A 14,300-nucleotide genomic window follows, 5' to 3' on the forward strand; every position below is an offset into this window, starting at 1 on the left:
TTGTATTGCATATTGGATAAGAAACAAAACATTTTCAAAGAAAAACAAGAAAGTCCAGTTGCCTCTTGAAAAAGCATCTTTGGGACAACCATGACCTGGATGACTGAGAATATCTATAGACATACTTACCAATATTTGGAGGTGGATGGGTTCCGACAATAATTAGATATGAAAAAAATCCCTATTTTTCTCTCAGCTGTAAATGGCATGTTTGACAATTCTTCCTCAGTACAAAACTGTACAGCAGAAGCAAAATTTCCCAGCTGATTCTGCTGAACACAGAACTAAGTTTTCATTTCAGTTTATCTTAAATACATGGAGTTGCTTCTCTCTGGGGATGGTTTCCATGATGCCACCAATATAATTTGGTTGCCAAATTATAAAAGTACCTGATCACATAATATACGTATGCAAACCAGAAAGGGGGAAAATGAACAGGTCACAATGCCAATCTTCATAATGTAAACTAGTCTTTCTCAACTTTGGCAAATTTAAGACATCTGGACTTCAACTCTCAGAATTCTCCAGTCAACAATACTCAGGCCACTATATCTGAGCTGCAAAAATTCAGACAGGAGTTAGATGGCCACACCGCCATGCAGAAAACACTATAATCGTCAACTTATGACTACAATTGGGCCCCAAAGTTTCATTGTTAACCAAGGCAGTTGTTAAACAAGCTGTGCCTCATTTTATGACCTTTTTTTGCCATAGTTAAGTGAATCACTCTAGTTGTTAAGTGAATCATGTGGTCATTAAGCAAATCTGAGTTCCCCTATTGATTTTGCTTCTTGGAAGATGGCTGGGAAGGTTACAAGTGGTCATCAGATGATCCCGGGATAATGCAACTGTCATAAACACATGTCAGTTGCCAAGAGCATGAATTCTGATCCTGTGACCCTGGGGATGCTGCAATAGTCGTAAGTATGAAAGATGGTCATAAGTCACTTTTCAGGGACATTATAACTTCAAATGGTCACTAAACAAATGGCTATAAGTTGAGGACTATCTGTATTTCTTCCCACTTACTGCCTGCTCGGAATTTTGTAGCCTAGATAAGTAGTCTAATTGACCAACTCTGTCCAAAGCTGTTTTAACCTTCCCCAATACCCACCCCCAATACACTGCCAGTGCATTTCCTTTGTCAATACTGGCTAAGAATTCTGGGAGTTGAAGTCTCAACAGCTCTGAAAGGTTAGGGGAAGTTATTTATGTTGTACTTTGTGACGTTCTATAGAAAATCTACAGAAAAGTAAAAAGAATTGGTGGTAAAAGGAAACCAGGCCATTAAAGAACATGGTGGCTGGATCAGAGGTGGTATTCAGCAGGTTCTGAGCAGCTCTGGAGAACCAGTAGCGGAAATTTCGAGTAGTTCAGAGAACCAGTAAATACCACCTCTAACTGGCTCCGCCCCCATCTATTCTCTGTCTGAGTCCCAACTGATCGGGAGGAATTGGGGATTTTGAAGTAACCTTCCCCTGGAGTGGGGTTGGAATGAGATTTTACAGTATCCTTCCCCTGCCATACCCACCAAGCCACGCCCATAGAACTGGTAGTAAAAAAAATTGAATCCCATCACTGGACACTATCAAAGCTGACACCAGCCAGAGCAAAGAAATGGTGCAAGATCGGAAGATGTGGTGGGACCTGCCCCACAGAATCGCCAAGCATCAGACTTGACTGATAACAACATAGAAAATCTAAATTCTCCTGTTTGTTCTCTTACTAGAACATTGGTGAAGCCATAAAGAATTCTCCACAAGAAGTGTGCCACAAGAGGTAACATGGGTTGTTGTTTTGGAAGAGACAAAATAGATCAATCAAGAAACCTACCCAGCTCTTTGGATCCTTGGCTGTCACTGGCCAACTCACCAAGTTTCACCAAGGCATCGAAGTAGCCTTTGGCAGCAACAGTAACCCCTGTAAAGGTGGACAGGGAGTGGGAGAGAACAGACATCAAATAATGAAACCTGAATACAGATGTTTCTCCTTCAAAGGACCAATGCTGACCTGATTCAGAGGCAGTGAGTTGGAATGGGGTGTTCCCTTACCTGAGAGGGATTTTTGATAACTTTTCCCCATGGTAACAAAATTCCTTAAACTTGGATTGAACTGGTCCAGAATCACCTTGTCAGAATAGGGAAGAAAATAAAACATAAAATATTCTAGCCTGATACAAAATTAAGCACCTCCCCAATCTCCAGAGAAAGCCTGAAATGTATTGTCCCAAAGGTGCTTTTTCAAAAGGAAACTGGACTTTCTTTGTTTTTCCTTGAGGATGTTTCACTTCTCATCCAAGAAGCTTCTTCAGTTCCGACCGAATGGTAGACAATGGAGGGATTTACATTCCTTGACTGCAAGGAATATAAATCGTTCCATTCTCCACCATTCAATTAGAGCTGAAGAAGCTTCTTGGATGAGAAGCGAAACGCACCTTTGGGACAACCATGACCTGGATGACTGAGAATCTCTATAGATCTAAGATGTTTTTACTTTCCCACTATAATCTAACAGGAATTTAAAAGTACATAAACTTTGGCAAGATCACCTTTAGCAACCTCTGAGCTTGAAAGTGGATGTAGCTTTTTGGAAAAAAGATCCAATATATATACAACCACCGTATTTCTTTGAAACAATAAAGGATAAACCTGAAAAAGTGGCATATCTTAAAGAGGTTTATAATGACAAAAACGTAATTGTTTATGTTTATAACTTTGCTTTACAAATGAAAATTTAAGAGCAAAACCAAGAAAAATTTCACAAAAAGCACACATTTTAGTATCTAAAATCAAACTATATGTGCATTTATTTTATAAATACAGTTTAATTTTCCTATTTTTCACATGAATATGAAAGATTTAATTGTTACTATTTGTATGATAAAATTTAAATAACCCAAATATAGGACAAAGATGAGTTTTTGGAAAGTAAATCTAAAGGACAGCTTTTTTGGGGAAAAGAAGTCTTCTTTGGTCACTGTAAATATATGTGAAAGAGAAGAAAATATGGGTTGTGTAGGGAGAAATACATTGGTCAGAAGTATGGAAAAGATGCAGAAGTGAGGAGAATATGATTTTGTGTGTCTGTGTATGATTGTGTGTGTGACCCCATTTCACCTAGCAAACTTCAAAAACAGACAAAGATTTGAATAAGAGGCTACAGCAGTTCTCAGTTGGCAAATTTGCTCTTTATGCTACACTTGTCAGGGCTCCAAGTAACATCCCTAATGAAAGAAGACTCCAAGGCTTGAGATTCCTCAAGGTTTCTTTTTATTGAAGATATCATATTGGGACATCTGGGAAAACCGAAATCTGAAAGTTTCCAGGTTTTCCGCAACCAATTGAAAGTTCAAGTTCCTGTCCACCACCCACATATCCACCATATGGTCCAAACATCCACTGTCCAAACTGGAGACACCTCCCAGTCATCCGACTCCAGGAGCGAGGCTAAGGCATCCTTGACTGTCTGATAAAGGGATATTATTTTGACTAGAGATCGCCTGTACTCTATGCAATCCCCCCCTCCCATTTTCCCACAGTAGAAAAATGTGGCAGGCCTGAAGGCCCAAATGTAAAAGATGGCTTCCAGATCTGAAAACAGTGAGTTTCCAGGCATATTCAGACACAACTTGTGTTTCAGCTTTCTAATTGGGTCCTAAGCAGAACTATAGCAGAGCTAATAATATTTTGGGTTATGCTTTATAATACTGCAATACAGTACAGATAGTACTTGACTTACAACCACAATTGAGCCCAGTATTTCTGTTGTTAAGTGAGATATTTGTTAAATGAGCTTTTACAACCTTTCTTGCCACAGTTGTTAAGTGAATCCCTGCAGCTGATAAGTTAGTAACCTGGTTAAGAGAACCTGGCTTCCCCATTAACTTTGCTTATCAGAAGGTCACAAAAGGTGATCACAGGATCTTGGGACACAGCAACAATTATAAATATGAACTGGTTGCCAAACATCTGAATTTTGATCACATGATCATGGGGGAATGCTGCAAAAGTTAGGGTTGTGAAAAACAATCATAAGTCACATTTTTCAGTTGTAACTTTGAACGGTCACTAGATGAACTATTGTAAATCAAGGACTAGCTGTATTATAAAAGTGAGGATAAGGTGCACAGAGGAAGCCTAATTGAAAAATGGCAAAGGGAAGAGTTTATTTTATGAATTGTCTACACATGTGGCAGAAAACTGGGGCAACCCCACTTATGGTTGAGTTTGGTTAATGTTGTAGTGCCACCAAAAAACTTCCCATTTATGGTGGGGCCAACATGGAGGATAAAAAATTCCAGATGGTGATTGTGTCATGTGATGAACACGCAGGTCCTTCTCGAAATCAAAGCCCCAACATTTTTTATACACGTGCATCACAAAAACCCAGCTGTTATTTTGACTTTTCCAAACTCTATCTCCTCTTGAACAGACCTGCCCATCTATAAGCTTGAAATTGCATCAACAGTTATTAGATGAGTCACAGGAATCTTTATGAGATAAGAGTGCATCTGTTCAAATCCCTGGCATTACGTGCCTAGACACCATTGAAATGTTCTTCAGGGGGAACATTTCCTGAATGCAAAAAATCCAGCCCTGCAGAGACATTGTAGTTTCTTCAAGACTAGAGATGCTGATCTGTTCTTGCGGAGATACTTATTTAAAAAATCAATGCAGAGAAATAGCATCCCCTCTTGAACTCAGAAATAAAATAAAAGTCAGTCAGTACATTCCTGCCACATGTGTAATCCAGCCATGTGTCATCACCTAGAGCAGGAGTCTCCAACCTTGGCAACTTTAAGACTTGTGGACTTCAACTCCCAGAGTTCCTCAGCCAGCTTTGCTTTGCTTAGCTTAGCTTTTCTGGCTGAGGGACTCTGGGAGTTGAAGTCCACAAGTCTTAAAGTTGCCAAGGTTGGAGACTTCTGACCTAGAGGGCATGTTCCTGCCTGGCACTAAAAAGAGGCATCATGTCAAATAGAAGTCCCTGTTGGCTTCCTTTCCAGACATCTCCTTCTTCTTGTCAAAGTCAACAAAACCAACAGCCAAACCATAAACAATAATTATTATGAATGAAGGCAAATATACGTGTCCCAGCATAATGTTGCAAGATGCAACCTGAGATGGTCACCTGGCCCACAGGTTTAGTCTTCCAAGCTATTGGATTTGTGCTTGAGTCCATCCTCAGGGAATTTCTTTCTATTGGAATGTGCACAAGTTCGAAAACTCCCAAGACTAAACCTCTGGTCCCAGTGACCAACCCAGATTGGATCCTGCAATGGTAATTATTATTTTTAGAAGCATGTATCCACTACACATTGTGAAACAGAATTAGAGTGCAGATTTGGTCCAGAAAGATCAAGATGAACATTTGTCATTCAACCAATGGGTCTAATAAAGTCTCCATCTCATTCTGTCCTACCCTATAGGGTTGTTGTTGGTCCCATATCCTTGGCCTTACTGCAAAAGCTGGCATACAATATTCCCATAATTTAAGAAATATTGATGAGCATGAACAACATAGTCCAGCTTCCCACAGGCATTATTACTATCCTCATGATTCCAATACTGCAGACCTTAAAGGAGCTTCCCGCCGCCACCCCCCCCGCCACCCCTGCCACCCCCCCCAAAGGATGGCTTTGCCCCATGCCATGCCAGATGTAGCTTCCCTGAGTTATGGCAGCAACAAGCAGGGAGCACAGGAACCCTGGCTGATGCGTGTTTCCTTTACAGATAAGGAAATAACCCATTCAGTCGCCATCAAGATAATTAGGGAAGGGGAACCAAATGTTTCTAAGGAGGGTGAGCAACAAATGGGTTAAGTTTCGTTTTTCATCCCCAGCCAAGCTGGAGGGGGGGGGGGATGATTTGGCAAGAAATTTCCAACGTTTCCCATTGGTTGGAGGAGAACACCACCACCAAACTCTTCCATCTTCACCGGAACCTAATCTGCCAAACTCCCTGCCTTCTTGTATTGATTTATTTTCTTCTTGTTATTGAATTTATATTCTGCGGGGTTTTTTTTTCACGTGCGAACTCGAGGAAACTTTCCTAGAGATTCTGCCGGTTAGTTTCAAAGAAGGAACCGGGTAAAAGAAATCTTTGACGAAGTTTCCCCAAATTGTTCCAGCTATACACCCAAATTCACGGTGGTCCGGGCTCAAACCCATGAAGCCGAAGCAAAGGCAAAAAAGCTTCCGAACGCCATTCGACGCAATGGGCGCCCTAACCGCTACAAACCGTTAAATGTATCCGCTAATAGCAATTATCCGCATCAAACTTTTTTTTTCGCCTCTGCAAATTTCTCCGTTTGGTTTTAGTAATTAGGCAGTGGATTTTTAACAGAAAGAAAGGGAAAACTTACTAGCTCCTGGTATTAATTTTGCCTTGAAGTCTGGCATTTTCTCTGCCTCCAAAAGATGGGGGGGGGGCGCAGCGGAGTGAGGGGGCTTCTGGAACATTTTGTCCCAATTCCTCTTTCCACCCACCTCCTGTTGCTTCTAACCCCCCCTTCCCACCCTCCGATTTTTAGGAGGCGAACAAAAGGCTGCGAAGAGCGACCAAAAAGCCAAAATGCATGATCCAGCGCAGAACCAAGGCGAAAGAGGAAAATGGAAAGACAAACTTGGATAACGAATTGAATTTGGGGAGCAGAAAGGGGGTTCCTGGGGGGGGGAGAGAGAAAGGGGAGGGGGCGAGGCTGAGAGGGATCGATTGATGGACCAGCCAATTTGCGGAGGTGGAATAAACAGGAGAAGAGAAAGACGGAGGGAGTCGCGGAAGGAAATCCAAGGAAACGGAGGAGAAGAAAAAGAAGAAGGGACGGGAGGGAAAGGAAGACAGAAAGAAGTTTTGGAGAAGAACCTGTAACAAAAGTATACGAAGTGCGGCTCACCCGATAGACGTTTTCGGTCAGCCGGTTCACCTCCTCCGAGCGGGACATGATGCCTGGACGGTCAGCGAGCTCCAGGGGCCTGGACGAGCGGACTGGAAAGGAGGTGGGGCGGGGGGAGAGCAAGGGGAGGGTCTTAGAGTAGGGACGTAAAGGAAGGGAAGAAGCAGCTGGATCCACTCGGGAGCAAAAAGTCAAAAGCGGCGCCGATGTCAGCTGTATGCTCGACACGCCTACCAAACAAGTTTAGGGCTGCAGACTTGGCCTGCAAACATATGGATGGCCACTAGTGGCGCTCCAGATGTTTGCAGCCCGGATCTGAGAACCTTTACACGTCCTGCTCCAATGAAGTGGGGGAAAGCGGAAAGCATAAGTGCAAGGGGTGTGCATAAGTGCACCCACGTGTCTACCGTCCCAGTCCTAACATTCTTTTTTTTACTTACTCTTTTCATGTATCTAAATCATGCTTATACTTTTACCTGTTATCTCATATATTATATGCTACAGAGCACTGCACACCAGAACAACTAGACACAAGAACTGTTTTTCCCCCAACCCCATTACTCTGCTAAACAATTCCCTCAACACTGTCAAACTCAGCCTTCCATCCTATATAAGGTAGATAAAATGAGGACCCAGATTGTTGGGGGCAATAAAAGTTGACTTTGTATATAATATACAAATGGATGAAGACTATTGCTTAACACAATGTAAGCCGCCCTGAGTCTTCGGAGAAGGGCGGGATATAAATTCAAATTTAAAAAAAACACTATTTACTAAGTCTGCACTACTATTAATCTTCTCATTGTCCCCATCACTCATCTCCTTCCACTTATGACTGTAACTTTGTTGCTTGTATTCTTACGATTTATACTGATATTGTTTACTGATTGCTTATTTGTAGCCTATGACTATCATTAAGTGTTGTATCATTAAGTGTTAAATTTGTACCCTATGACTATCATTAAGTGTTGTAAGTGTTGTACCTTGATGAAGGTATCTTTTCTTTTATGTACACAGAGAGCATATGCACCAAGACAAATTCCTTGTGTGTCCAATCACACCTGGCCAATAAAAAAATTCTATTCTATTCTATTCTATGTGATTGACAAAATAAATAAAATAAAATAAACCACTCCCCGAATCTACAAAGCGAGCCAACATGTATGTGCGAGTCTATACACACTTGATAATAAGTTTCCTGGCTATGCTGGAAGTTTGTAGTGTGGCGGTTCTCCACCTTGGCAGCTTGGAGATGTTGGCTGGGTGGGGAATTCTGGGAGTTGAAGTCCAGGCATCTCCAAACTACCAAGGTTGAGCAACTGTGCTGTAGAGCAAAATCGACTTTCTCTGAGGGAATTTACATGCTTACAAAAAGTTGCTAATGGCTACAGGTGGTGGTTCATCATCTCTGTCATTCCAGCCATTGTTTACCCACTGCAGAGCCAGCCATTGTCTACTGTAGGATGAAGGCTCTTCTACAAGTTTCCAGCCATGTGGTATTGAGCTTTCCTTGCCAGTTGGGCCCACAATACTTGCTGATTTCATCACTCTATCTTGTTTAGGTCTCTTCTGTAGTATCTTTTTATCAAGTGGGATCCATTCTATGACTGGCTTGGTCCACCTGCCATCCGTTCTTGTTATATGATCAGCCTATTTTCATTTCAATTCTTTTACTTTTTTGATGGCATATTTTTATTATATGATAATGAAAAGATAGCGGTTATCCACCTGTATGGAAAGGGGTTTCAACCTTTTTACAGAAGAACAAGCAAATTATACAAATTCAGAACCTCATATATCATTTACTTCACAGATATAAACTGGGTTTTTTTAAAGAGGAGTTTGTAAATCATCCAGCACCTAGAGGGGTCAGCATCCTCTCTGTTGGGGCCAGGCATAACAAGTCATCTTAGTATGATTGGGTTCTGAGAGCCTATGCACTTATTTGCATATAACATATAACATATGCACTTAGTATGATTGGGTTCTGAAAGCATATGCACTGAGAGCATATGCACCAAGACAAATTCCATTTGGCCAATAAAAATCCTATCCTATCCTATCCTATCCTATCCTATCCTATCCTATCCTATCCTATCCTATCCTATCCTATTCTACCTGGGCTAGACTACATAAGGGATGACTTGCAGTTCTCCATAAAAAATATCAGATTACTGAGTTAACAAAATAAAATGCTTATCAGTGATGTATTATAAAGGACAGCCCTTTATTTCAAAAAGCTCTTTTGAGTTTCTTTTGGTCCTTTAATTTTTCCATATGAATGTTACCAGGTTATGCATAGTCTTTCACAATTATGTGAACAATATGGACACTGAATTGTGTGTTTAAAATAATTTTACCTGTACTCATTTGATTTTAGATTTTATTTTTTTGTATCCTACCTTTATTATTTTTACAAATCACTCAAAGTGGCAATAATACCTAATAATCCTTTGTTTTCCTATTTTCACCAACAACTAACAATGAATAGGAAGAGAAAGGAAGATGAGGATGATAAAGATGATTGATGTTTTTATAAAGTTTTGATCTAAAATGCTCCTTTTTAAAGCAAAGTAATAAATATTAACCATTTTTCTTTCTCCTCATGAACCCATTTTCAGGTTTCTCCTTTACTTTTTCCCAGAAAATATGGTCACCGTAAATAGCCACCACTATTGAAAAGCACCAATGAGTATAAATTACTAAATTTGTTGACTAAAACAAACAAAAGAAATTGAACTCCCTGCCTGCCTCTTTCCCCCAGTCTCCTTGTCCAGCTGGATAGCCTTGAGAAAAGAGACTCAGCTAGCGGGTTACTTATCACCTACAATATTTTCTCTGCTAGCAAATGGCCTTGGGGAGAGGCCAACAATGTAATCCATGAACTCCTACTGCTCTCCCTCCCTCCAAGTGCTGGGTGCACTGCTGGAGAGAAAAATTAATGAGAAGGACCTCCTACTTGCATTTCCAACTCAATAGAAATTATGGGTGCGGTCCTTCCTAGTGAAGGACACTGAACTGTGTGTTTAAAATAATTTTACCTTGTTTGGTAAAAATAATTTTACTTGTTTGATTTTAGATTTTGTTTATTTTTTTTATCCTACCTTTATTATTTTTACAAAACACACAAGGTTGCAAACATACCTAATACTCCTTTGTCTGCCTATTTTCACCAACAACTAATGATAAATAGGAAGATAATGTATTATAAATATATATGTATTATAAATAGGAAGATAATGTATTATAAATATATTATAAATATGTAGATACAAGAACAGTTTTTCCCCGAACACCATCTCTCTGCTAAACAAATAATTCCCTCAACACTGTCAAACTAGTTACTAACTTTCATTGTTCCTATCACCCATCTCCTTCCACTTATGACTGTAACTTTGTTGCTTGTATCCTTACAATTTATATTGATATTGTTTCCTGATTATTGACTATCATTAAGTGTTGTACTTTATGATTCTTGATGAACGTATCTTTTCTTTTGTGTGGATCACAAGCTTCCTAACAAACAGGAAGCAGCAGGTGAAGCTAAGCAAGATCACATCAAATACCTGTACAATTAGCACAGGGCCCCCCCAAGGCTGTGTGCTCTCCCCACTTCTCTTCTCTCTGTATACCAATGACTGCATCTCCAATGATCCATTTGTTAAGCTACTGAAGTTCGCAGATGACACAACAGTGATTGGTCTCATTCGAGACAATGACGAATCCGCATATAGACGAGAGGTTGAACGACTAGCCTTGTGGTGCAACCAAAACAATCTGGAACTGAACACACTCAAAACCGTAGAAATGGTGGTAGACTTTAGGAAAAACCCTTCCATACTTCCACCTCTTACAATACTTGACAACACAGTATCAACAGTAGAAACCTTCAAATTTCTGGGTTCTATCATATCGCAAGATCTCAAATGGACAGCTAACATCAAAAACATCATTAAAAAAGGACAACAAAGAATGTTCTTTCTGCGCCAACTCAGTAAGCTCAAACTGCCCAAGGAGCTGCTGATCCAATTCTACAGAGGAATTATTGAGTCTGTCATTTGCACCTCTATAACTGTCTGGTTCGGTTCTGCAACCCAACAAGAAAAACACAGACTTCAGAGGATAATTAGAACTGCAGAAAAAACAATTGCTACCAACCTGCCTTCCATTGAGGACCTGTATACTGCACGAATCAAGAAGAGGGCCGTGAAAATATTTGCAGATCCCTCGCATCCTGGACATAAACTGTTTCAACTCCTACCCTCAAAATGACGCTATAGAGCACTGCACACCAGAACAACTAGACACAAGAACAGTTTTTTCCCGAAGGCCATCACTCTGCTAAACAAATAATTCCCTCAACACTGTCAGACTATTTACTAAATCTGCACTACTATTAATCGTTTCATAGTTCCCATCACCAATCTCTTTCCACTTATGACTGTATGACTATAACTTGTTGCTGGCAATCCTTATGATTTATATTGATATATTGATCATCAATTGTGTTGTAAATGTTGTAGCTTGATGAACGTATCTTTTCTTTTATGTACACTGAGAGCATATGCACCAAGACAAATTCCTTGTGTGTCCAATCACACTTGGCCAATAAAATTCTATTCTATTCTATTCTATTCTATTCTATTCTATTCTATTCTATTCTATTCTATTCTATTCTATGTACACTGAGAGCATATGCACCAAGACAAATTTGTTATGTGTCCAATCACACTTGGCCAATAAAATTTATTCTATTCTATTCTATTCTATTCTATTCTATTCTATTCTATTCTATTCTATTCTATTCTATTCTATTCTATTCTATTCTATTCTATTCTATTCTATTCTATGTACACTGAGAGCATATGCACCAAGACAAATTTGTTATGTGTCCAATCACACTTGGCCAATAAAAATTCTATTCTATTCTATTCTTTGTAAAGCAAAGTAATAAACATTAATCATTTTTCTTGGTTAGTGGAAGACCTTGTAAGAAGGAGTAAATCATTCTTGGGATTAAGTAAATAAATATTGGGCTCACGGCTATGTTATAATGCAGCAGATTCTTAAAGTTAACCTAAAATTGAAATTTGAAATTTCTCTTTTAGGGTTATCGGAGATCAGGCATTTGAAAAAAGATTTCTAACTTTGTCATTGTACATGTTGATTGCAGGAAGAACAGTAATGGAAGGATTGTCAATCCCCACAACAGAGGAATGGATGGAAAAAGAGATGGAACTAGCAGAGATGACAAAATTGACTCTTTTAATTGGAGAAAAAAAGATATCCAGATTTGTTTCTACTTGGAAATTGTTTCTGGATGGTGCTCAAGGAAGAAAAAAACCCATAGACTCTTGATTTTGGGTTTTGCTGATTAATCCACAGGTAGCCCTCAATTTATGACCAGAACTGAGCCCAAAAAAGGCAATTGTTAAGTCAGTTTTTCACCATTTTACAGCGTTATTTGCCACAGATATTAAGCAAATCATTGCAGTTGTTAAGTGAATCATGTGGACATTAAGTGAATCTGGCTTCCCACTTTGACTTTGCTTATTGGAAAGCAGCTGGGAAGGTTACAAATGGTGATCACATGACCCCAGGATGTGTGAATAGATACGAGTTGCCAAACGCCTGAAATTTGATCACGTGACTGTGGGGATGCTGCAACAGTCGTAAGTGTGAAAATCAGTCATAAGTCATTTTCTTCAGTGCTGTTATAACTTTGAACAGTCACTAAACAAATGGTTGTAATTCAAGGACTACTTGTAGTTTGTTGTTACAGACATGACCAGTGTCTGTTAAGCTGGTAAAGTAAAAGGTTGAAGCTATAATTGCCTTTTGCATTTTGCTGTTCTGAAAGATGTTGGAAGTCATTCCTTTTTTTTCTTTCTTTCCGCCTTTGCCTTACACCTTTCTTTCTCCTTTCTTTCCCTTCCTCATTTTCCTATTATTGTTTTTTTAATTTATATTTTATAGCACAGTAAACTGGAATCAGTAATTGGAAGCCATACTAGGCCAGAGGCTTCTGCGCTGCAACTTTCTCCTGTGTGGGAAAGCAGGAGGGGAGAGTTTAATAGAAAGGAGCCATTAGACATAATAACATTCTTTCTGCCGGTCAAGGTCAGGCCAAGACTGCATCTGGAGAAGGAGTGGTTGGAGTGATGTATCGAGATGGGACGGTTGACAATTGGAACATGTGATCGGCAGAGGGGTCAGGGGTGGTGGCTTTGAAGTGTGTTTCATTGCGGGAGGATCCGGATCTCCCAGTTTGGATTTCCCCAGTTGTGCCAATATACTAAAGTAAAAGAACTTTGAAAGATGCTCGCTTCAGAGTCTTTATTTGAAGAGGGGGTTTTCTGGAACGCTGACACTATCTTTGTAAGCAACCAGCTGTGGGTTGCCCCCAGTTCGGATCAGTTCTATAGAACCAGTAGTAACACTGATGGGAGGCTCCGCACAATGACCCGAACAACATCAAAAGTGATCTGTGCATGTGTGCAGGCACAATGCGAACCAGTAGTAAAAGTAAGTAGAACCCACCCCTGTAAACAACCACTCGTATGTTTCCCCTGCAAGGGAAGCAGGGCAGTCAAATACCTCCAATGCTCAACCTCTTTCTCCTATCAAATAATTCTCCAGTCACAAATTTCCACCACAAAGTTGCATTTAGTTAAAGGCAGTTGAGGCCACTTTCCTGAATTGTCTGCAGTGATGTGTAGTTTGGCCTCTGTGACAAACTCTTGGTTTTGGTATAGTACAGAGGTGGTATTCAGCAGGTTCTAACCAGTTCTGGAGAACCGGTAGCAGAAATTTTGAGTAGTTCGGAGAACCGGTAGTAAAAATTCTGACTGGCCCTGTTCTCATCTATTTTCTGCTCCCAAGTCCCAGCTGACGGGGAGGAAATGGGGATTTTGCAGTAATCTTCACCTGCTATGCCCAAGCCACGCCCACCAAGCCATGCCACGCCCACCAAGCCACGCCCACAGAACCGGTAGTAAAAGAAATTGAAACCCACTACTGGTATAGTACCACAAAGATCTGGATAGATGGAATTCAGCTTGGTTCTCCTAAAGGGGGTCCACCAATGTAATCCAAGTTACTTAAAGAACGACTGAAAAACAGGCTGCTGCTTTACAATTTTGCAGTTATTAAGAAGGTGGGTTTACCTGCTAGATATTTTCTGGTTTCTTGATGGAGCAAAGCACCAGCCATCTTTTGGTTCTGATATATGCTCAGAGCCTACAACACAGCAAGGCACAGGAGGAACAAGGATTTCCAAGCACGAAGTCTAAAATATTTCTCTCCAACCATTTATTTATTTATTTATTTATTTTTTATTTTGTCACAACAATATGTAGGTATCATATAAAAAGATTATATAGTAAATAAACACATATATGGGTAAA

The 14,300-nt window shown here is 40.1% G+C and overlaps 1 protein-coding gene across 2 annotated transcripts in view; it reads right to left on the reverse strand.

Moving 5' to 3' along the window:
• The window catches only part of LOC131198472 (brain-specific angiogenesis inhibitor 1-associated protein 2-like), a 34,003-nt gene extending 26,890 nt beyond the window's left edge, over window positions 1-7,113 (reverse strand). Inside the window, exons 1-3 of one of the 2 annotated variants that reach the window (XM_058183160.1) lie at window positions 6,895-7,113; window positions 2,052-2,127; window positions 1,834-1,920 (exon numbers count right to left, since the gene is read on the reverse strand). In XM_058183160.1, coding sequence (XP_058039143.1) covers window positions 1,834-1,920; window positions 2,052-2,127; window positions 6,895-6,942 — 211 coding nt within the window. In that variant the 5' untranslated portion in view covers window positions 6,943-7,113. The remainder of the gene's footprint in view (window positions 1-1,833; window positions 1,921-2,051; window positions 2,128-6,894) is intronic. The other variant, XM_058183159.1, reaches the window with a different exon arrangement.
• Window positions 7,114-14,300: the final 7,187 nt, after the last annotated feature.

The sequence above is a fragment of the Ahaetulla prasina genome, chromosome 4 (assembly GCF_028640845.1).
Source record: "Ahaetulla prasina isolate Xishuangbanna chromosome 4, ASM2864084v1, whole genome shotgun sequence".
NCBI classification, from domain to species: Eukaryota; Metazoa; Chordata; class Lepidosauria; order Squamata; family Colubridae; genus Ahaetulla; species Ahaetulla prasina.